The sequence below is a fragment of the Amblyomma americanum genome, chromosome 7 (genome assembly GCF_052857255.1).
Source record: "Amblyomma americanum isolate KBUSLIRL-KWMA chromosome 7, ASM5285725v1, whole genome shotgun sequence".
NCBI classification, from domain to species: domain Eukaryota; kingdom Metazoa; phylum Arthropoda; class Arachnida; order Ixodida; family Ixodidae; genus Amblyomma; species Amblyomma americanum.
The window spans coordinates 95157944-95181899 of NC_135503.1; the positions used below are offsets into that span (position 1 = coordinate 95157944).

General features: G+C 46.7%; 2 protein-coding genes across 2 annotated transcripts in view; one reads left to right on the top strand and one right to left on the bottom strand.

Annotated features, from left to right (window-relative positions):
* LOC144097957 (uncharacterized) overlaps positions 1-3337 on the top strand; it is a 36389-nt gene extending 33052 nt beyond the window's left edge. The window contains exons 6-7 of the mRNA XM_077630548.1: positions 1649-3121; positions 3313-3337. Coding sequence (XP_077486674.1) covers positions 1649-3121; positions 3313-3337 — 1498 coding nt within the window. The remainder of the gene's footprint in view (positions 1-1648; positions 3122-3312) is intronic.
* Positions 3338-9445: 6108 nt separating this feature from the next.
* LOC144099422 (uncharacterized) overlaps positions 9446-23956 on the bottom strand; it is an 89876-nt gene continuing 75365 nt past the window's right edge. Inside the window, exons 7-11 of the mRNA XM_077632716.1 lie at positions 22155-22323; positions 19471-19746; positions 15385-15529; positions 13779-14051; positions 9446-9648 (exon numbers count right to left, since the gene is read on the bottom strand). Of these exons, the coding sequence (XP_077488842.1) occupies positions 9521-9648; positions 13779-14051; positions 15385-15529; positions 19471-19746; positions 22155-22323 (991 nt within the window). The 3' untranslated portion in view covers positions 9446-9520. The remainder of the gene's footprint in view (positions 9649-13778; positions 14052-15384; positions 15530-19470; positions 19747-22154; positions 22324-23956) is intronic.

Consider the following 23956-nt stretch of genomic DNA (forward strand, 5'->3'; position numbering starts at 1 on the left):
TGGCCATTGTACAACGGATCGCACGGCTACCTGTGATTTTTATTTTCCTTTGGAAAAAGGTCAAAGCTTAAGCGCATGCGTAGGTTTTGCCGTTGCCGGTTGCGTCAACTTGCGCTGTATTACGAATGATAAGTGAAAGAATAGCGAAAGTTTTAGATCAAAAGTGTTTTTAACCCCTTCACTCACGAATTATGATCCCGCCGAAGAAACGCAACTAAAATTTCAGATATTTAGAAAGTAACATGCCCAGATAGCGTACATGCACAAAAGATTCTACCTTCCCTGTTGAATGACTCTGCAATCTTTCAGGTCCGGATGCCTCCACTTCAAGACTGAACTGTTTACAGGGGATCGATTGTGTATCTTTTTACTTACCTATGTAAGAATAACATAGAGGCCTTCTGAACCATATTCTTCAAGAATAAAATGCGATAACATTTACGTCGCCTCCTATTGTGTTTACAAAGAGTGTGTAATGTTCTTGCTATTTTCCCGTCATAGCACCACTTGGAACTGGTTCCATTACCTTTATTTGGTATCCATGAGTCCTCACGCTCTAAATTTCTCGAGTACCTTCCCTAAGATTGTTTTGTGGGATTATATTAATCCGACTCACTAATCCGCCTTAGTCCATATTATGGGGTGGACCTGCTTCTAAAATTATGGGAGCCCTTTTGAAATTTCTGAGGTAGGCCAACTTCGAAATTTCCTTCATTAAGATGATTTACCGGTTTTGTGGTGTCCGCCAAAGCTGATAATACTATGCCGGAAATAAATATTGTTCACCTAAGGAAGCCTATGTTTGAAAATTATTAGTCTTGGCGGTAAAACCCACTACAGGGGGACAATTAAGGTTGCAGGAGGTAGCGCCTTTCCGTCGGGTCGCCTTTGTTCCTAAGTGGCAGTGCCTTCTGCGTAGAAACCTCACATTTTGCGGTCTTTTCCATCGGCTGCTTTGCTTGTTAGCAATATCTGCAACGCATTAATTAACCATGAAATTAAGGAGCATTACCTCGTACGCTTGCACAAGCATTCGAAAACATAAAAGATAGAGTTTACGGAAGCTCGTTTGAAGCCTGTTGATACTTATAAAACGATATCCTTAAATTCGCCGAAAATATGTTTCAAAAAAGTGCGTTACGGATTCGTTTAATTGTATCAATGCGTCTTGGAGCCCCTCCAGGAAGAGTATTGCGAATGTGTTATGTGCAACCGAAGTTATCCGGAATCGCAATTTGTCCTCCGCTCTCTTCGTATTTATTCTTCTTTCTGATTGCTAGTATGCCCAAAGCTGGGCGGGAAAAGAACTGGCACGCAAAATTTTGCACCTTAATGAACATACAAAAATCCGTCAATAGATGTTTTTACGGCATTCCGGCCTTAAAAGACAAAGGGGCAGCAATCGCTTTGCTAAGTGCAATATGAGAGAGCCGGTTGATTTTTTTTCTATTGACTCTTTCTTCAGCTTTATTGTGATTGCCTGCGTCTAGTACCGTGCGGCCTCTGCGCTTAGCCGGTATGACCGACACCTTGTTCCGGGATTAAAAGACCGACCTCATTCTCAGGTTCTCCCCTACGCCTTCGTGATAATACGTAAATTGAACGAAGCGGACCATAGCTTACAAACAATATCCTTTTCTTTGATCAGCTTTCTGCAGAAAGTGGCTACACGCGCGTTCAAGACGACGGTGCCTCGTAAAGGGCAGAGCGCCGAACAAAAGGCGGCGCAGTTCTTCCAGTCGTGCAATGCGGTAGCGACCGGAAAGGTCAGCGAACTGAATGCCCTGAAGTCCGTGCTGTTGAAGTGCGGGGTCCACTGGCCGGAGCTAACCAACACGTCCCGCCTGCTTCACACCCTATTTTGTCTGACTGCACTGTGGAACTGGAGTCCCATAATCAAGTTCATCTTTGACCGCGCCGGATTCCTCACCATAAGACCCGAAGAATCCTTCGGTGAAACGCTGCTTCGAAGGCGTTTCATGCTAAGTGGACAAAGCGGTGCGGAAAGCCAGTACGAGGACTACTTCCGCAAAATGCTGCGGGCTTTTCAAAACGGCAGGCAACCCGTCGAGTACGAACAACATATCAAGCTTGAAGGCAGAGTCATACCGAGCCTGTACCATTCATTCGTGCTCTCGAACTCGACCACCCTTTATAACCAGAGCATGCTGGCGGTGATTGCCGCAGCCGAGGACGCCATTAGCCTCCCTATCTGGGATGACGGCCTCCGGGTACATCTGAACACGTCAGTATACTCGGTGCGGGTGGTATCGTTCGAAAACGTGGAATTCTTTGCTGCCTTCTTCCGCCTTGTAGCGAGCGTGGGTGAGGCCCAGATGGCTTACTACCATAGCTGGGCGCTGGTCCAGATGGCATCCCTACTTGCCGGCAAGGAGCTGGCTGCTTTGTATACGTTGCGTTGGACAAACCGCTGGCGAGCGCAAAGGCTCTTCTGCGCCTGGTCAACGCATCACTACATGGGGCTGGCCATCTACGCCACATATATGAGGGACGAAATTAATCGAGACATGACCACCGATATCTCTGCCCTGGTCTCTTCCATTCAACAGGCAGCGGAGAAGAAGGCTGTTCACTCTCCATGGCCAAGCGCAGTCAGCATTGTGCATGCAGCGAGCCCATCGGGCAACAGCAGCGCTTTACACAGGCTTCTCAATGAAACCGATCCCGCAAGGCTCGACGTTACGTATCGCCTTTTCCCAGATATGACCGACTCTGTCACCACCAATTTCGAGTTGGCGACCGTAGGCCGACGCCGTACGGCAGTCAGCACGAGGATGCCTCCCTTCGTGGTCAAACGCACTGTGCGATACATCCACGTCGACGATGCCGGTCGCCTGGTGCTCTTGCCCATCATGTTCGAGCTTCCGTTCTTCACGGACGGGCCGGCCTTCCGAGCTGTCAAGTACGGAGCGCTCGGAGGGGAAGTCGCGGACGCGCTGTCGTCGCTTCTCTTCCAGCGATTACGTGAGATCTACGGGAATTTCGTGGGGACGGCGCTGAACATGTCATGCGTGGTCAAGGCATATCATGGTGACCATAGACAACCAGGGGAGCATGACAAGTTCCTACTCCTACGAAAGGCTTCGTCCATCCGCTTCTTGTATGAAGCGTTCACGAATACCAGTCCGAGCTCCGCGCCCCTTCGCCTCCGTAACCACGAACACTTGACGGAAATTCAGATGTTTTTCATCTCCTGGTGTCTCATCCAATGCGGCTTGGACAGCGCGAGAACCGCATGCAACGAAGTGCTCGGCGGATTCGACAGGTTCTCTGCAGCGTTTCATTGCGCAGTTACGAGCCCTGCGTCGTCAAGTGACCATTGTGACATCCTTAGTTAAAGTATATGAGCGCTTTCCTCGATATCAACAGATGTGAAAGAAAACTTTGACACAATTTTATTACTCAGAGATACGCTTGCTTTGTATCTGCGGTTTATTAGTTATCAGGCACCAGGAGACATGTTTCGATCGCATGTGTTTTCACTTTGAATGTTTTCATTTCTTCTATATTGATCGCCCTATTTCCTGTGTGTTTAACTTGAACAGTGTTTAGCGCTTTTCATTTTGAAATGCATTGTCGCAATACTAGCGTCTAATCTCTTGTTCCCATCTCTCAGAGCCTTATGTGCGAATCTGCTCAAATTTCACCTGCCGATAGCTTGCTATTGTCCCCCATTTGTGGTAGTTCAGAGGATGCATGCTGACCAAACTGGTGTTCAAATGTTGTCCAAGTGACTTTGTATGCTAGAGCCTAATGTTTAACTTGGCCATTACGGTCTGTAGCTATACAGCGGCAAGCTACGCGATAATTCTTTGGTATTGAACGACCGCAACGCACTTCAATGAAATTTGGTGTTTTGCACTTCACACATCTTGTCACTGTTCCGGCCACTGGGACTGACAGGCTGGAATCAAGTGTTTACGATTTTCACGCACAATCAACTTCAGTGGGACGTTTCGTTTTTTTTTGTGAGTGTGAGCGTTATTTTTTTATTTTTTTGTTTAGGTTAGCCGTAAAAAAAGAACTCACTTCTTCGAGAGTGTCTAAAGAGCACTGAAAATCTATGAACATCCTTTGTGCCAAACAAGTTTCTGGTAAAAAACTTTCGATGTAATTTTTATTATCACTTTCGTCCTCCAATAAGCCCATTTTACATCATGCAGTTTTTAGTTATTATCAATACAAAGAAAAAATGTTGAGAGCAAGCACATCAGTACCCTCGATCTGAGCTACACCACCAATAACGAGCTCGGCGTTTGCTTGTATGTGCGCGCAAGCATTTTGTTTCCTTTCTTGACTTGTATCCTTGTAAAATATTAAGCGCCTTCATAGAATATGCATCATTTGCGCGTGTACCGCTCCTTGGTTGTGCTCATATTATACACATTGTTGCTATGCGCTTAGGGCAGTTATATCGCTTTCAGCCCCATTCGTAACAACTGTGCCGAAAATTTGTTCTTATTTGAAATTACCTGCTTCTTAGCTGCTAGCGTGGCTTCTTCTTGTTACTGTTGAAACACTAAACAACACCGCGTTCGCTTTCACATTTCAACATTTTTTCGGCAGTTTTCATGACATCTAAAACCTAGATGTTTTCATAAAGCCCCCCTTGGCTGCTACTGTAAATATAAGTCATGAAAAAATATGAGCCAGTAAGGCGCCCGCAATTAAAGCCCAGCAATGCGGGTTTCCCCGCTCTTTGTAAATTTCTGCACAGTTATACGCATGATATTTGTCGTCTGCGCCCAAGGTCCTTAATCATTCGACTCCAAGCAAAACGCCTTCGTGACGCTTTAGTCGTGCTCGTTAATGCGGCTCCCATTACTATGGACTTTTCGAATTATGGACAATTCTTGATGGAGATCAAACTTGTTCAATGCACTTGCCCAGGCGCAGTTTATTGAAAGAAGCGAAAGCACGGGCCATGTAAGGCGAGAACCCAAGGCGCGCGACCACTTAGTTGACTCGCACATGCCCATATAAGCGCAGGGGAGAGATATCTACAAATTTACTGCTGACAATTCTTCAGGCCAAATAAATCATCAAAGAAATCTGAAATCACATCGCAGAAAAATGTAAAAACATTGAAAAACTATTAACACAAAATGTAAAGATTGCATATTGTCATGAAAAACAACAGTTTTGAACAACAATGGCGGAGGTTAGGTAACGTGGCAAAACGCGATCAAAACTGTGGCCGAAAACTCATTAGCTAATAAAGAAATTATGAATAAAAACGCAGGCTGTCGCCTTCCAGCGTCACTTCCCTTCCCAAAATAACACGAGCAGTGGGCAACCAAAAGGAACACCACTCTTACCATGTTGACCATTGACTAAAACAGGGCACGCAGCCCCGGACGCCCCGCACAATGTGGGCTGCGAACTAGCCAGACCCGTAAGCAACGGCGGTCAGGGCGCCCTTAGTATGAATAAAATCGACGGGTGAGAGGACGATCTGTGCCAGCCGAACAAACATAGTCCTCCTCCGGCGAGGGACAAAAACCGGAATCTGCATCCCTGCATAGCCTCTGGAATGGAGGAGCACCTCCACGTTTGCATGGGCCGGAAAGCCTGGGCCAAGTGCAAGTGATTGCGTCGTTTCGGCGGGCCTTAGCCGGGCCCATGCTTGAAGTTGCAGGTTCAGGCCAGCCTCGAGCCCGTACAAGGCTTCCCTCTGCCTTTTAATTCATTATAGTAGGGTGAATTACACTTTGGGCATTCTAGCAGAGGCACGAATGAAACAGTCTGGGCATGAGCAAAGAAAAGATTACCCAACTTTTAGTCAGTTTTTTTTGTCTGGTTTATCGGTGTTTTCCTCACCTAAATTACCTGGAATATTTATTTTTTCCTGCTTCCCGAAACGCCTGGTAAATAAAAAATAGGCTCTAAAATTTTTCCATAAAGCTCTTCGTTGATGCGGAACGACAGGCACACCAGCACAAGGACGAGGGAAGAGGAGGCATGACCGCGCGCTGTCTCGTCTCTCTCGTCCTTGTTCAGTTGCGCTGGTTTACCCTTATTAAGAGAACTAAGTGAATGCCATTTTCAGCGACTGAAAATAGCAGCGAAAGATCGCTCTCGCAGCTCCTGAAGTGGAGAATATAGTAGCGAGCTGCCCTAGAGCAGCGTCTTAGTGAAGCCCTGTGACGCCCGCCCTCGGCTAATTTTCACGAGTGTGTTCGTCTAATAAAATAGCGAGCACCGCTAGACTGAACTGTTTCAGTCACCAGACACCACACTCCTTGAGATCTACCAAAAGGCAACACCGCATCTGGTAGGTTGTGTGTTATGGCTTGCAGCTGGACTTTGGAAGCTGCATGAGAACCGCTGGAGAGGGACGTTAATTCCACTCCTCGACGCGCTGTCGTCTGGTCCTAGATAGTCTCTGATTACATGTGCATTCTCCTCCCAAAAATGTATCTGTACGTTACAAGAAACCATGATAAGGTTTTATGCTCGAGGTAGGACAAAGACCTATTTCCCAAGCATTTCACCCTAAAGAAGCCGAGCACAAAGCATGGAAAAGCTTGTACCCATCGTATCACCGGTGGGTACCCTGCAATTACAAGAAATGTCACTGGGGAAGGCTTCGTTGTTGCCCTGAGGAGCCAATTCAAACAGCGGTCACTGAGTAAGTATCTGAGAAATGCATTGTTGCCAGCGGCTGAAAAAATCTATCGCCATACAGTCGTGGTTCGTTGCTTTTTTAGTTTGTACAGCTGGACGTATGATCAGTTTTTCCGGGAACCAAACTTTCTCCATGTGTTTACGCTCCATGAATATGAAGAAAGCAGTCCAGGCAATGAGAAGGGTGAAAATGAACGGAACCCGTTGATGTCCGTGAATGTTATCACGTTATTACGAGTAGCGATGGGAAAAAAGCTCACCTGCCCTTAATACGTTGCTTCCTTTCACGTGTCTTAGGAGCGCACTGCGATGCAAACGAAGCAAGTGATTTTGTTCTTTTCATTTATAGCATAGGATAGGCGATGCCTTAGCGCCGAAGGAGATTGTCTTGGTTGTTATATAACACTGGTTGATGGCGTCTAAACGTTGCACCAATTGCCTGCGGCGGACATAAGGTGGCAACCACCGTGAGCTTCACTAGGCGTCTAGTGTCAAAATGTGTTATCTTCTAAGCACTTCGCATTAAAAAAATTCCAAAAGAATCAGTGTCCTCTTCGCTTCCAGTTTTCCAAGACAATCCGTTTATGTGAAAATATCGTAGCGGCAAACGTTCCGTTCCGGTTCAGAAATTCAGTCCGGAGAAGTCGGCGAAAGAAAATGAATAAAGCAATTTGAGACACACTGGCCAGGAATGTGACGGCAAAACCGAACAGAACACATGTTGAGGGTTACATTTCCTGAATGTAGTTATAAAATAAGTAAACTCAAAACCATACACTGCTCTCCTTCAAATAGTAGTTCCATTTAAAACAGCAAAAGATGGGTGTCCACTATAAGATTCAAAATACAACGCGAAACAAAAAACTGGCAGTGGCTTAGCTCGGCTATGTCAGGATATGCTTATATATCCACGGTATACAGGATATAACCAAGCTAAGGCATAGCTTGCATAGCCTTGGTTAATCTTGATTGCAAGTCCAGGTTAGTCTGGTTGTCTGGCTAGTTGTTGTCACGTGCTGCTTCACGCGGTTGGTCACGTGGCGCCGTGCGACCACGGTGGGAATGCGAGCGCGGCGGAAGTGCGAGTTCGTGGTCAATGTAGCTTTCGCTACGAAACCTAAGTGCGGTGGCGGTAATTTCGACTCAACATTAAATTCCATCAGCTCATACGAATTATTCTCTTGTGGCAGCAGGATGCATGGTGTACGCTTCTAATGAATGCACACGTGCTATATCCATCTGTGATAACTGTTTGGGATACGTGACCTAATGGCAGATAGCAAAAAAAGTGAAAACCAAAACAGTCAATCAAAGCATCATCACATACTGTAGAATACTTGGTGGGGCACCAATTAACAAGCAACGCACTTAAGCTGCTGCCACACATATAATAAAACTGATAGCAGATGTTCGTTATCCCAAGTATACACCTTAACAGTAGGGCATCAAAGAGCAAAAGCTTTTGTGAGTAACCACACGAAACTAATAATGACAGAAAAAATTGCCCTTAATTGTACTAATGTGCAAAACCACACTTGCATGAACATTGGCTCTTCTTGTTACTCTTCATGCCATGCACGATATAAATTCACCGGAAAGGTACTTCGCTACCGGCTTAATAGGGATGTGTAATTTTCATTCTCATAATTAAATTATTCTAGAATGTCTGTGTACATATCTCGAAGATACGTATCATAGACATCTGTGCATTCACTAGACACGCCTTTATTCACTTCCAAGAGTCGAACAATTGTGGCGAAGTGGAATCGACCCCGTCTCGATGCCGGAGGTCCGGGATCGATTGCCACCTGCAGCAAAATTTTCCTCTTTCATATTAACTGAAGCCGCTTCAGGGTCATATGTGATCATGGTGGCCTTCAAGCGTTGCCCGCTCACTTGTAAGGAATCAATGCGTAGCTTTGCCTCTACAGTCAGTATATTAACACAATGCTCGGGACCTACTTGCTCCGGACACAAAACACCTCCGCGAAAAATTTAGGTTCGAAATATTGTAACACTTATTTTGTCATTTATATCATAAGCAGAGTGTGCCACATTTATCCCGCGCTTGCAATGTTGCTGCAGCACCTTGCACTATTCCGCACAGACTGTAGATATTTTAACTGCTTTTTAACTGTCCCTTTTCTGCTCTTTCTTCTGCCACTTTAATTTGGCCGTGTGCCGTCGCGCTGTTGCTACCCAGATTCACTTCACTTGCAAACGTTGACTACCTCCTACTCATTGGCTACCTGCTTCATGTCATAGCAGAATGGCTGGAGGTTTTACAGATATTCGGGACTTTGCACTGTATGCTAGCATAGTACGCCACTTTTTGCCAAAATGGAAAAGCCAGGTTGGCGAACATTTAATGCATATTCTATGGTAACGCAAGGACTGTCGAGGAATAAATCTATTGGAGAAAAGCGTAGCAGTTAACAAAACCATGGCTGGCAAAGGGGACTGGAAAAAATTTTCTCTTTATACGTATATAGCGAGCATCATCCACATCGGGCGAGCATACGTTGTCGTCTGGAAGGAAGACACCTTTCAACTGTGAGGCACCTTTAGCTCTTCGAGATAAATATGGACTTCAGTGAAGACTGCATCTACTGCATAAGAGACACAGATGTCATTGACAGCCGCGGCATTTGTCTTGCCATTTCTAGGCTTTCTTTACTTTCTATTCCATTCCCATCGCCGATGTTTCACAGCGCCATGTCAATGTTAGTAGCATTTACAAGAAGGCCGCCAATCTATATTTCCCGCAGACATATGTAGACATGCTCTAAACGGACACTTTCCAGATCGCCAGCAAGCAGTTTTTAATGATAAAGTAATGGCACCGCTTATTTGTGCAAATAATACTTTTTTTTCAGCACGCACATCTCGCTGCGCATGCTTGAGCCAGTGTGGTGCGGCTGACTTTTCCAGTCTCCGTCTTTGGTAGCGAGTCCAGGAAAAAGACGCCTCCGTGAAGGTTTTTGTGCACAGCCAGGTTGTCTGTCAGGAAGGGAAATAAGAAACTTAATACAAATTTCGAACAAAAATATTAAAAACAACATTTGTCTTGTGACAACCTGGTGATTGGGATTGGAAGAAAATTGCGTGTGTAGGCCTGATGATGCATTTCAGCATAACTATCGGTCTTCTAGACCGAAGGCTCTACTTCAAGGTGAAAGCTCCGTTGACCTTGACCAAGTAAAGGAAATAAACATTGCCGCCACTGGGATTCGAACCGGCCGTGGCGCGAACAGATCAGCTCCGCTGATCACTGCACGAAAGTAGTAGCTATCGTCGCTGCAGCACACTGTCGCGCTCTGCATTCCACGTCGTCGAGTTCAACTTCCGTCTGCGGAGCGAACAGATCAGATCAGAGCTTAAGCTCGATCAGCGCTTAACCTAATATCGTCTATTATCGTCGCCAGACATTCCGCCTACCCAGCAAAGCAAAACCATCAGCCACTCAGGCTAAACAGATTCTTTTGGTAATCTACTCGTTTTAACTACGTTAAAACCCGACAATTTTTTGCTTTGTGATGAAATCCTTTACTAGTCGTATGATGTCAATGCTTAATATAGTATAATCAGAACCCTACTTGCAAATAGAAGTTCAGGTACAGCCGCGAAGTGGCGGCCTCCGGATTAAAGTAGATAGATAGCGGGCCTCAAGAACCACCATTGGGGTCGGATGCCAGAACTAAAGAATGCCTTTTAACAATGCACAGCTGATCACAAGATGCGGTGTTATAAATTAGTGTTACCAGTACTGGTTGTATAATTCTCTTATTTTGGTCGCCTCAGCATTGTGCCTTCGAACTTGAATTCGTCGCGCCTTTTTCGCTGCGTTTGTGCGTGTGCGTTTGTAGTGTGGATGTCGGTGTACTGGTGGTGTGTGGAGGCTCGAAGGTGGCAAGTGCATTTTTACCGATGGGTGCGTACAGGTGCACTTACTCGAGAGTGGTCCGCAGAAGGCTGCACACACACACATACAAACACGCAGTCGTCACTCTCGAACGCACGTGAACGCAAGCATCGTCACCACTTTTCGCCGAAAAACTGCTGCGGTAATCGGTGAAATCACATCGGCTTCTTATTCAGAGCCGTGTTCAAATCCTCCCCCGTCACATCCGTCAAGTGTAGTTCACGTGAACAGCAGAAAGCGAACAGGTATTCTGGCTAAGCAATATAATTACAAAAATCCGCCGCGGTGGTACAGTGCTTATGGCGCTCGGCTGATGACCCGAAAGACGCGGGTTGGATCCCACCGCGGCGGTCGAATTTCTATGGAAGCGAAATTCTGAAGGTATGTGTGCTGTGCGATGTCAGTGCAAGTTAAAGAACCCCAGGTGGTCGAAATTTCCGGAGCCCTCCACTACGGCCTCTCTCATAGCCTGAGTTGCTTCGTGACGTTAAACCCCATAAATAAATCAATCAGTCAATATAATTACAAACAAGTCAGTGGATGCTATAAGAATCGTAACATTTAGGTCTGATTTAGCAATCTTGTGAATTTTTGTTATCTCACGCCGTCAGAGACCCTTCCTTCATCATTCACATAACCACGCTTTCTTCTGGCCATATTCTACAACCGATGGTATTTACGAGAATGTTTGCGTTTTTCGCTTATCCCTCACAAACGACGAAAAATAATGCACTGGATTTATACCGAAAATAAGTTGGCTTCTAAAGCCCGAAAAAGTTTCTGATACAATAGGGCAATCCTGCTTGCAACTGCAAGGTTTAAATAAGGCCGCGAATTAAGGTAGGCGGGTTCCCTCCTCGAAGAAAACGGATCCTCCTTCCTAAGAACTTCTCTCTACACTCCTCACGGCTCAGTAATTCAAAAAGTGTTCAAGCGAAGGTGTTGAAAGAGTTATCAACCTCACCCACAAGCCGAATATCCCTTACTTCGTTTCCTCTTTCTTTGTGTTATTATCCAAGCGCCTCTCTTCTCCGCGAAAGGCCAGGATCATAACATCACGCAGAAGCCTGCTAGAGCTCTTTCCTGCCTTCAAGCGTGAGTTTCTTCACTCGCTACATGAAATATGTGAGCTTAAAAGTGAAGTGAGAGATTCTAAGGTACTTGCTGAATCGGTAGGACTCGGAAGGCGAGGCAAGAACTTCCAAAAATACCTTACTTCAGGTACAACTCATTTACTGCATTTGCTTTTTATCTATTTTCGAGCCGCTGCAATGAGGGAAGGTTATAAAGGGAAGTTATGAGGGAAGAAAGAGCGCCTTAACTATTTCAGTCTCAATGGACACCTCAACCACGCCGAAAGAGAAGGATTCGAGGAGGGAGTCAAACAAATAAGATAGAAAGGGTCGAAGTAGAAATAGTGCTTGGATTATTTTTGCGACCTAGTTTTGTCTAATCTGTCCTGAAACTGCAGAATACTCGGAAGTTTTTTTTTCCTTTACGCATATATCCAAACTCGACCGCCCTGACAGTGACGTGATCCCGCGTCCATGGGCGCGGCCGCCGATAGCAGTAACCTCACTTAAAACGCTGTATGGAGGGTTACTGTTCAAATGCTCTGTGTTCAGCGTTGAAAGACACGAGCTGTGATGTGCCCCAGACCACCTCGATCTTCTGACGGAGATGCAGACCCTTGGATCATGGCCTAGAGCATCATTTTCCTCTTTCTCTTTTGCATACACCCTTGCGTTTCTCCAGATACTTACACTTAATAGGACAAGCGGACTCCCCGGACAGTACCACATGTGGCGTGCTAGAGAGTATAGAACATGTTTTAGTGGCGTGTCCAGCATATGCACGTGAAAGACTCATGCTCGCATCTGCTTTGATGTCCATGGACACAAGGCCCCTTTCGGAGGATTTGATCCTCGGCGCTTGGCCAGATAGTTTGAAAACTGTACAGGCAACGCGAGCGCTCTCACGCTTTATAAGCGACACAGACCTTGCCTCGCGTTTGTGATGTTAGAAACTGTGCCTTGTTTAGTAGCGATAGCTACGTTACGGTAGCATTTCGAGCCTTCAGCGTGGCTGCGCCGCCACGCTGTCACGTGGTTGGTCACGTGGCCAAGTTCCACTCGGCCAGCTGTAGCTATCGCGCCACTCCAGGTTTAACCAAAGCTAAACCACCGCCAATTTTTTCTTGTTGTTTTATGTATTTTTTCATCTGCCTCCTCTAATCATCATCATCCCCCATCGTGACCCTTTTTTTTCTCCTCTTCCCGCTCCCCACTGCAAAGTAGAAGGCCAGATATTTATTTTTCAGGCCAACCTCTCTGCCTTTCTCGCCAATAAACCATCTCTCACTCTCTCCAGTGCAGGGTAGACAATCGGTACAACTTCATTTTCAGCTCCCCTGCCTTGCCTCTTGTCTCTCTATCTGTCTGATCGCAAGACGGTTATGAGCGTGCAACGCGAATGTTTGACCGTTAGCTGTCGTGTAATAGCAAACAAACAAGACGGATGCCGGGTCGGTGGATCCTTGTACCCATACTTGTCCACCGGCGGGTTTCAAACCGTCCAACTACCCGCAGCCGAGGCGGACGCACAAGCCACTAGGCCACCTGTCGCCACCCACCATTCCTCGCCAACCTCCCTCCAACCCCCTCCAACCGCCTCCCTCTCCAAACTCTGACTTGAAACTGAACAGGCGGATTTCCCGACTTCCCTGTGGATTCCAACGACTGGCAAGGTGGATTCGAACGACTGGGCGAGACTGATGATCCAGCTAATAGCAGCTGAAGCTGTAATAAGCTTTTATTAATTCTGTGGCGCCCCAGCAAACGGCAGTAAAACCCGCAGCAGTGCTTGTCTTAATTTAATGAAACTCATGCGCGAAAATGATTTTCAATTAGGATTCTATCATTTCGCATTAAATATTGCTGCCTTTCGTAACTATTTCATACGCTGCCGCAGTCGTGGTGTTACTGTCGTTGTCCACTTGAAGGCGCCGGTGGTAATAAGGAAATGAAATATAAAGAAAAAAATCACTATAGTTTTATACCACCCAAGACAAATGTAGATAAGACACCCTTAGAATTGTGATAATTCTGCAGAAGAAATAATTAATGTGTCTTGCGTCTGAAGGGTAACTTCATGGGAATAAAAGTTTTCTGTAACACACACCCAAAACAACGCGCCACTGCGCACCAACCTGCGATTGTGGCCTTGATCTTCTTGGAAAGGTCTACGGGGTCATACTTGGTGCCGCTGTGTTCCTTGAGCACCAGGGCAGCAGCCGGTGCCTCACCATACTGCGGATGCGGCAGGCCCACCACGGCCACTTCGGATATGTGTTCCGTGTGCTCCTGGAGGATCAGTTCCTCAAGCTCCGCGGGAACTACCTGGTTATCCATGCACTTGATCATTTCCTTCAGCCGCTGGACGAAGAAAAGACGGCCATCTTCGTCGTAGTATCCCGCGTCTCCTGCGTTAAGTCATTCCATACACTTGAGAAGCGAGCTGCTGTCCTTGCTAAAAATGCGCCGCCACCTAATTTCTGCTCCATACCGAATGCCCTAGTCCGCCAAATCTTTTCAGTCTTTTAGCCTACTTAAAAGAAATATTTCTATAGTCGGATACAATTTAAGTCTGCAATGAAGCTACGCCCACATTCAGGCCCGCCGCCCAGAATTCCTCACTTGACAAAAAGTACTGCGCTGTTATAGCATCTTTGTTGCCTAAAAAAGAAGCTGATGAGAAGAAATATATAAGCTCTAGAATTCTTATACCTGGCTGTTAAACAAACTCAAATTTTAAGAAGGTTATTTCGTTTGCTGTTGTGATTTGCTGGCGGAGTAATACAGGACGCCGCGGACCGCGGATCAGTGATAACAACCGCTGTTTTTTTAAGTTGACATTAAGATGACATTGGGTCGCAGTTCAATGTTTTCAGATATATTAAATTAAGCGCGATGCAATATGGCAGACATGGCCGCACTTTTTTGCAAAAAAAAAAATGGTCGACGCAGAAAAAATCTTTAAAAGTTCAATCAGGCTCTTAGTTTATATCTTATATTTTCGTAGACTTTCAATTATTTAGGCTGCTTTCATCGTCATTCTAGAATAGGCATAAAACACTTAATAATAATAAGAATAACAATGATTGTTTTTTGAGGAAAGGAAATGGCGCAGTATCTGTCTCATATATCGTTGGACACCTGAACCGCGCCGTAAGGGAAAGGATAAGGGAGGGAGTGAAAGAGCAAAGGAAGAAGAAGGTGCCGTAGTGGAGGACTCCGGAATAATTTCGACCACCTGGGGATCTTTAACGTGCACTGCCATCGCTCAGCACACGGGCGCCTTAGCGTTTTTCCTCCATAAAAACGAAGCCGCGGCGGTCGGGTTCGAACCCGCGAACTCCGGATCAGTAGTCGAGCGCCCTAACCACTGAGCCAACGTGGCGGGTCACCGCAAAAAGTACAACCAGGCACAATACATCCAAGCGACTCGACCGCGGCTTGAAGGTCAGAGAATTTTCTTATAACAGTCACCTCTTTCGGTATTTTTTTTTCTTTGATCTGTCCAAGACTGGAACAGTTTGCTCTCTAGCACTTTAAATATCACATATAATTGGTGTTTTTCTTCACGCTTTGAACTTATTTCTTCATGTCCAAATTTCACATTACTTATTGCAATGCTATGCGTCGAGATAGCAACAACAACTAAGCCAGTAAACAAATGAATCTTCGAAGAGCTCTACGTATAGTATCCAACACTCAGTGGTCAATGTCATCGCCTTTCGAAGATGCATAACGCACCTGACTTGCACCAGCCGTCTTCGTCAAACATCCCCGCTGTCTCCTTTGGCCTGTTGTGGTACTCTTTGAACATCGTGGGTGTGCGAAAGCATATTTCACCCGTCTGGTTCGGCCCCAGTTTTTGCCTCGTCACCATGTCAACGATCTGCGAGACATTTACATCACTCTTGATGTGAAAGGTAATTCTAGTAATACATATTCAGATGCTAATTCAATGCAGAAAAATTTTCTTAAAGCCCGTGCGCACAAAAAAAAATGCCACAAAACCTTTTTTTTTTGTCAGCCCTGTAGTTAACAATCTGTCCTGCATCCAAACTGTACATGTTCTCATTGTTTTTTTTTCCTTATGGCTTGAAACCCCGGGGTCTGTGCGTCTTTCGAAGTGGCGGAACTCTTTAAAAAACTGTCAGGCTCCTTTCATTGTCTTGGGAACAAAAAATTCTAACTACGATTACGATCCTCCCTGATGCGAAATTTGAGCACGGCTCTGTAGGTGGATTGATTCAGCAATATATTGAGGCAAATAATTTTAGAGCCGTATGTTCATATACAGTCACAAAGCACTGTTTATTCTCCACGCACGCCCTTTCTTCATGTAACACTCCTCTCCCAGTCATTGATTCTCATTAAGGTCGCTTTATGGTCGGAGATATGGATGTAGGTATGTTTGACCTGCTGCACCCAAGCCTGGTTCATAAGCAGATGGTTTATACTAGGAAGAGAACGCTATGAGCGGCGTGGCCGACGCGGAAAATGCATCGCGTGCAGCACATTTCACGGCACAGCTCGCAAACGGAGCGGAGCGCGGTGCGACATCGAGGTGGGGGTGGAGAAAAGCATTTCTTTATCTATATATACAGAGAGGTGGTCGGGGAGAGGCCCCTAGTGGGTCTCGCCCCTTGCAATACAAGGTGGAGTCCCTCATTCCGGGACCCCGTTGGTCCTGACCACTGCGCAGGTCCGCCGAAGCAGGGCCTGTTGGGCCGATAGTTCCTGGCAGCCGAACAGAGCCGCCTCCCAGTCCTCTCGGGTAGGGAAGGGGTGATGGGGTGGGGGGGGAGAGAAGTAATTTGCCTGCATGCCCAAACCATGTGAAAGGTGTCGGCCACCTCCCCACAGAATGAGCAGCGGTCGTCAAAAGAAGAGTCAAAGTACTTGAGAACCGCCGGGCACAGTGGGGTATTTGTACAGAGCCTAATGAGAGTTCGTTCGCCAGATTCAACCCAGCCCCTTCATAAGGACCGGGTAGTGCCTGTGTTCGGCACGATAGGGCTCAGTAATATCTTTAAAGGAAAGAAGAGGGCTGTGATCTGGGTTAGGGTTTTCCCAAGGAACGCCTGGTGCCCGGTAAGTGAGTGCGCGGGCTGCCTCATGGGCGGCTTCGTTACCTGCATGCCTTGGTGGCCGGGAACCCATATGATTGAGCGATGAGTTGGATCGCAGACGCGAGTACTGTGGTGAAGAATTTGGTGAGCAAGTGGAGTGATCCAACCGAGCTTAAAGTTACGACACGTAACGCGAGAGTCTGTGAGGATGAATTTAGAGTCGAGATGGGAGGCTGCGAGGGCGATCGCATGCCCTCGCTGCCCGTAAAAATGGGTGCAAGTCACCCCGGCCCGGCGCTCGGCTTCTTCAGAGGTGTGTGCTTGGAGGAAGCTTCGCAAACCCCGCTGCGCCCTCTTGGGGGCAAACCCAGTTTCGAACACTCAGCCTGCAAAAGGTGGTTCGTGTCCTCAAGTGAAGAGTTAGGCCCAAAGCTCGTACGCTCTAACCATTGTCAAGTTCAACACTGTTGTGAGCGATCGCTTCTGACGAAGCGATTCAGAGTATTATGCGGTCCTGGGCAAGTCCGGTTTTTCCGGCTGTACAACTTTACATCATGATTTTACATCATCCATAGCATCCCAGTGTGCGCACATAGGTGATGTGGCGCGGTGGATCTTGGAATCCACACTGACGTATACTACCATCCATAGAGAAGACAACGCTTCCTCGGACGACGTTTCTCCCATCGCGTATACTGTAAAGGCGCCCGAACTGACCGTCAATCAATGTCACGATCACAGTTTACAGTTTCTGCAGGACACTGGCCTTATAGAACAGCAATAGAGACGCTGTGATTTTAATCGTGACTCAGGCGGAGCTATTGCCGAAAGGCCACTCTAAGGGAAATTCCGCATGTGCATTTATACCACCACCACCCCGTCTGTATGGACAGATAGCCGCAGTCCAATCACAAAGACGCCGCTTTCAGTAAAAAAGGGGCTCCAATAAGCGAGAAAAGGTCAAAATATGAAATGCAGGCATTCTTATACCACAGGGCGTTTTGGAACTGCAACCTGCGGTGCGTTCAACACCGTTTGCGCGGATCCGTGAGGCTACGCTGCAACATCATTCAATTCCAAACGTTACAATAAATATTATAAACATTATAAAAAAAGCTTAAAATTATAATTTCCTCACCTATACATGCGTATTTTCAATCTGTGAAATTATTCCCTTAGAACCACAGCTGCATAGAACCATGTCGCTAGTTTTGCTTAGACTAAATATAAGGACAGTTACCTTCGTATTTCTCTGTTCTCCGCATTTCTCTTAAGGCATTAGATTTTCGCGTCTAAATAGTTTATGGAGGCAGCCTCAACGCTACCTCCTCCGCATGAGTTGAGCTGGGCGCGACAGCGAGCAGGCAGCGCGTTGGTGTGCATGCCGCTGCATACAGCCCTCCGTTGCCCTACCCACCCTGCCTTCGCTCATGCAGTCGTGAAGGACGACGGCACCCACGGCGCGCACCACTCTTGGCGCCGTCTATTAGCGAGCGGCGGTACTTTCGTTCGCTCGGCACGGCCGGTCGCAAGGAGAGCGCGCTCGTACCACTCTCGCTCTTCTCCCCTACCCTCACTCTCCTCTTGCTCCGTTACACCGACGGTGACGCGGCTCAACCCACGAACAGGCTCACAGGAGCTGCGCTCTAAAATTTAGGGGCACTTAATTAGATTGTGTGCTGAGAATGCGATAGCATTTAGGTCTGCAGTCCTCTCTGCCTGTTCTCCTCCTCAGTCATTGCTGCTCGACGCATGCGCGGAGCCTCTGCATCCACCGATGCTTCATTTTCAGCGACGTACTACCGCCATTGTCCTCTCCGCTTGCGGGGATTTTCCTCTACTGTAGACACGCGCGGCGTCTATTTTGAATCTACATCATCTTCGTATGCGGAGCTATCGGGACGCGTCCCCGCACAACCAAGCGCATCGCCAGTTGCGCGCCACGCCCGCCACCGCGCTAGGCCCTGTCATGTGACCAGCGCACCTGCCAAATCAGCCACCTCACTCGGTGGTCTCACGACGCCACACTCCGTTGACCAGTCAGCGTATGGCCCTGTCAGATGACCCCGTGGCGTCATCGCGCTCTGACCAATCATAATAATAAAAATTGCTTTTTGGGGAAAGGAAATGGCGCATATCGTTGGATACCTGACCGGCGCCGTAAGGGAAGGAATAAAGGAGGGAGTGAAAGAAGAAAGGAAGAAAGAGGTGCCGTAGTGGAGGGCTCCGGAATAATTTCGACCACCTGGGGATCTTTAACGTGCACTGACATCGCACAGCACACGGGCGCCTTAGCGTTTTCTCTCCATAAAAACGCAGCCGCCGCGGTCGAGTTCGAACCCGGGAACTCCAGACCAGTAGCCGAGCGCCCTAACCACTGAGCCACCGCGGCGGGTCAGCCAGTTTTGTGATTAACCAGGCCATGTGTTTTTGACGCTCACCACGCTTTTTTTTTCCGTGAGTCTTCCAATGCTGTCGTAATAATAAAAATTACTAGCTTTAGCTGCATATGAGACACACAGAAGTATTTAAATAAAAATAACACGGTTGTTAAATTGAGCTTATCGTAATTGTTTACTTTAATTAGCAGTACTAATTTGAACTTGTTGGTTAATGGATTTGGTTGAGAACAAATGTTTCGTCTCTTATGTACGGCTTTTATAGCTTTACAATTTGTTCCTGTTGGTTTGGCGGTCTTCGCTCTTTTATTAATATAATCCAACGAGAGTAGATAATGGAAAATAAGTTCAAGCGCTCCCACCTTGATCTGCGACCACGGAGCGGGGAAGCCGACGTCCGTCCCTTGGGCAGCATGGATGGAGGGCGAACAAAGGACGCCCATGCTCTCGGTCATGGCGTACATGTACAGTACGCACTTAAGGTCATTGAACATGGCCTGCGCTATTCTGCGGGCAGTCTCCGGGAACGCGCCACCACTAAGGTTGATGCGGCGGACGCCATCGAGACTTTTGCGTGTCCTCTGCATTTCGGCCACGAGCGAGCTCAGGTGTCCCGGTAAAACCGACAGAGTGGTCACCTGGAATTGCGTGGAAATATTTTAGGCTTGAATGAAAGCAAGTGCTGGGCAACAAACACTGATGTCGGAAAGTGCGCCACACAAAGTGAGAAATAGTACCTCCGTCAGTTTCTTTCCGTTCGAACGTTTATGGAAGCCTGATGACAAAAATTGTGGGTACGGCTTGCGCGAACAGACGAGAGCTGATGACGCCATTCTAAAAGCACCTTTTCCTATAAACATACACAATGAAGAAGACGTCGAAAGGATCAGATAAATATCGACTATTTATTATCTGCTCCGACAGCGTATTAGAGGTCACTGAAAGAAAATGAGGGAAGTGGAGGTCAATATACATTGGTGGAGCATGCAGGCGTGTAAGGGGGGAGGGGGGACGTCATATTACCGGTGCTCATAAAAGTTCTCTCTTTCGACACTGCAGAGCTCTTAACAAAACCCGTGGCACATTTGTAAATTCTGATTATGTGTTTGATCTATTCCAATCACTAATACTCCTCTTCATACAGTCAGAAAATGTGCCAATTTAGATGGAAGCAATCGCGTATAAATAGGCTGCATAGTATCATATTAAGTGCATGTATATGTTTTACGGCCTTCAATTTTGTTCTGCCCTTGTGTCTGAGAAGATGCCAGTGACGGTTTGCATTATATTACCGACCTCTTGCAATAATCTCTTTGTGAGCACCACTGGTACCTTCTTGCGTTCGGTTAGCATAGAAAATATGCTCTCGGGATGAACGTTAGCGCACCTTGCCATGCTTCAATTAGTGAAAGGTCGGATTACCTTTTCATAATTGTGTCAAATTTACCCATTATTGCGCTTTCTCTGCGCATTAATGCGCTTTTTTCTGCACAAATTTCCACATCTTTGATTGTGGGATTTTTAGGAATGGGAGGGTGAAACAGTCGTCATTAATTTCTATTTTTCACACGAATTTGGTAACCTTGATTTCCCAATAGTGCACTTTTTTATGCAAGATTCTCCAAGTAATAACTTATGTTTCTCAGACCAGTGGCAATGGTTGCTCTACTGCGACATTTTCGTGCGGCCAGTTTGTTAATAGTAACGATTTTTTCCCTGCGTTTCCAGTGTAACGTGCATGTTCTAAATAAGCAGTAGGATCCCCTGATCCGTCGCGTACTCCCTTTGATTATATGCTACTTTTTCCGACCATTGTGGTACTTCAGAAAAAAATTTTGTACACGCCTTTAAAACGAATACTGTTGATCCTTTCTGTTACAAACCGGACTGACTGACATCGTTGAGGCTGCCTCCGTAAACTATTTAGACGTGAAAATCTAATGCCTGAAGAGAAATGCGGAGAACAGAAAAATACGAAGGCAACTTTTCTTATAATTAGTCTAAATAAAACTAGCGATATGGTTCTATGCGGCTGTGGTTCTGAGCGAATAATTTCACAGATTGAAAATACGCATGTATAGCTGAGGAAATTATAATTTTAAGCTTTTCTTATAATGTTTATAATTATTACTGTAAAGTCTGGAATTGAATGACGCTGCAGTGTAGCCTCACGGATCCGCGAAAACTGTGTTGACGCACCGCAGGTAAGAGTCCCAAAACTCGCTGTGTTATAGCAATGCCTACATTTCATATTTTGACCTTTTCTCGCTTATTGGAGCCCAATTTTTACTGAAAGTGGAATCATTGTGACTGGACTGCTGTTATCAGTCCATACAGGCGGGGTGGTGGTGGTGGTGGCGTAAATACACATGCGTAATTTGGCTTAGAGTGTTCTGTCGACAATCGCTCTGCCTGAGTCCCGATTGAAGTCACTGCGTCTCTATTGCTGTTCCGTAAGGCCAGTGTCATGCAAAAACTGTAAACTGTGATTGTGATACTGATTGAAGATCAGTTCGGGCGCCTTTACAGTACGCGATGGGAAACGTCGTCTGAGGAAGCGTTAAGTGTCTTCAATATGGATGGTAGTATACGTAGGTATGGATGCAGAAGATTCACTGCGCCATCTCACCTATGTGCGCACACTGTGATGCTCCGGGTGATGTCAAATCATTTCGTTTTATCCAATTTCCAATCGATCTGACTATCCATTGAGATTCAAGCTATCGTCGCAAATTCAGCCAATCATCAGAGCAATGTGTAGTTTTTCTGACCATGCAAGGCATCAGAAATCTACACCCGGCCGTGCAAACCACTGCACACCTGCACTGTTTTTCAACACACTTAGAACTAGAATAATTCACCTCACTTTGCTACGCACATATGCTAATGATCATGTAAAAAAAAACATCTAGATCATCACTTTCTAGAAGGTCTTTTTCTCAAGGAATGTCTTAGTGCCTTGTACATAGGAGAGTTCAGTGTATTACTAATACCGTAAACGCAATCACTTAAAGCAAATGTTTAAAATTAGAGAAAACGCTCACACCTTGTACTTGCAGACCAAATGGCTGATTCGTTCCAAATTAGCGCCGGGAGACACCATGACAACTGCAGCGCCCAGAAGAACGCCGACTGTGATGAAGACGAGCCCCGACGCGTGCGTGATGGGGGATGCTACGAGAACCACGTCACTTTCTTCCCAGCACAAGCAGGGCCTGCGAAAACACACGAAATCATGATTGCGGTGTGCAGATGCGTCGAAGAAGCATCATTTTTTGTTTGACAAAAATCACTGGCGCTTTACCATTCCTAAGCACAAAATATTTTGCCAAAGAATGGATCTGAACGTGGGTCAATGCACTTTTCAAATTTTGAGGGTGGGCCACCAAACTTTTTGGGGTGGGTCAACCCTATCCTAGTGTAGTCCCAGGTAGGTTCCGAACGTGTGTCAACACAGTTTTCAAATGATTGGGAGTGGTACGTCCACCTAAATTACTTGGGCGGGGGCCAAATCAGTTGCTGGAGGTGGGCCAATTCCATTCTGAGACTACGTCAAGATTGTCTTCCATCCGCGCACACTCAGCTTCACCGGCTTTCAAATTCAGCCAAGGTCATATCATCTCAAAAATCAAGGGTCAGAAGTCATGAGTCAAAGGCGGACGCTTGAGGCACCCATCGGCTTTTTTTTTTTCAGAATTGCTAGTGAAGTAGTGCTTTCGAACTAAAATAAGCGGTGACCTCAACTATAGTTCAGCACAGCCACACTCCTGCCTTTCATTCACATACAGTGAGCTGTACTAAAGCCGCCGCTGGTGGCAACCATTGCCTCCAATGATACACCGTACATGGCATGGAAGCCTATACGTAGTGCTCGAATGAATAATTGAAAATTGGTTTATAATAATAATAATTGGTTTGGGGGAAAGGAAATGGCGCAGTATCTGTCTCATATATCGTTGGACACCTGAACCGGGCCGTAAGGGAAGGGATAAAGGAGGGAGTGAAAGAAGAAAGGAAGAAAGAGGCGCTGCAGTGGAGGGCTCCGGAATTATTTCGACCACCTGGGGATCTTTAACAAACGTGCACTGACATCGCACAGCACACGGGCGGCTTAGCGTTTTGCCTCCACAAAAACGCAGCCGCCGCGGTTGGGCTCGAACCCGGGAACTCCGGATCAGTAGCTGAGCGCCCTAACCACTGAGCCACCGCGGCGGGTGAAAATTAGTTGAAAATTGGCTTTTGGGGAAAGGAAATGGCGCAGTATCTTCCTCACATCTCTGCAAGCGCCTGAACCACGACGTAAGTGAAGGGATAAAGGAGGGACTGAGCGACGAAAGGGAGAAATAGGTGCCGTAGTGGAGGGCTCTGGAAAAAATTCGACCGCCCGGGATCTCTAACGTGCACTGACATCGCACAGCACACGGCGGTTTTAGCGTTTCGCCTCCACCGAAACGCGGCCGCCGCGGTCGGGTTCGAACCCGGAACTCTGGATCAGTAGCGGAGCGCCCTAACCACTGAGCCACCACGGCGGGTGCCGCTTCGATTGTCGGTCTTGATAGCAGCAAAGGCGAATCTCGAACGAAAGGTGCAGGTGTCGTGATTTTTTTTTTTCGCACAAAGTCGCCCTCTCTTCTTTTCACTGATTCCAACTCCTACCTCCCTACTGGCAGTCACTGTAGTAGGCTCATCGTCAGTAGTACACCCGCGGCAGGCAGCAGTGGACCAGTTTTACTGGAGCCCTCAGAGCTAAGTTGTGGACGTTAAAGAGCTCTTCCGCTAAGTGATAGGTTTCCTCTATAAAGCCTCGATTATGGCTACTTTGGGCGTCCTTCCATTTCTTCTCTATTC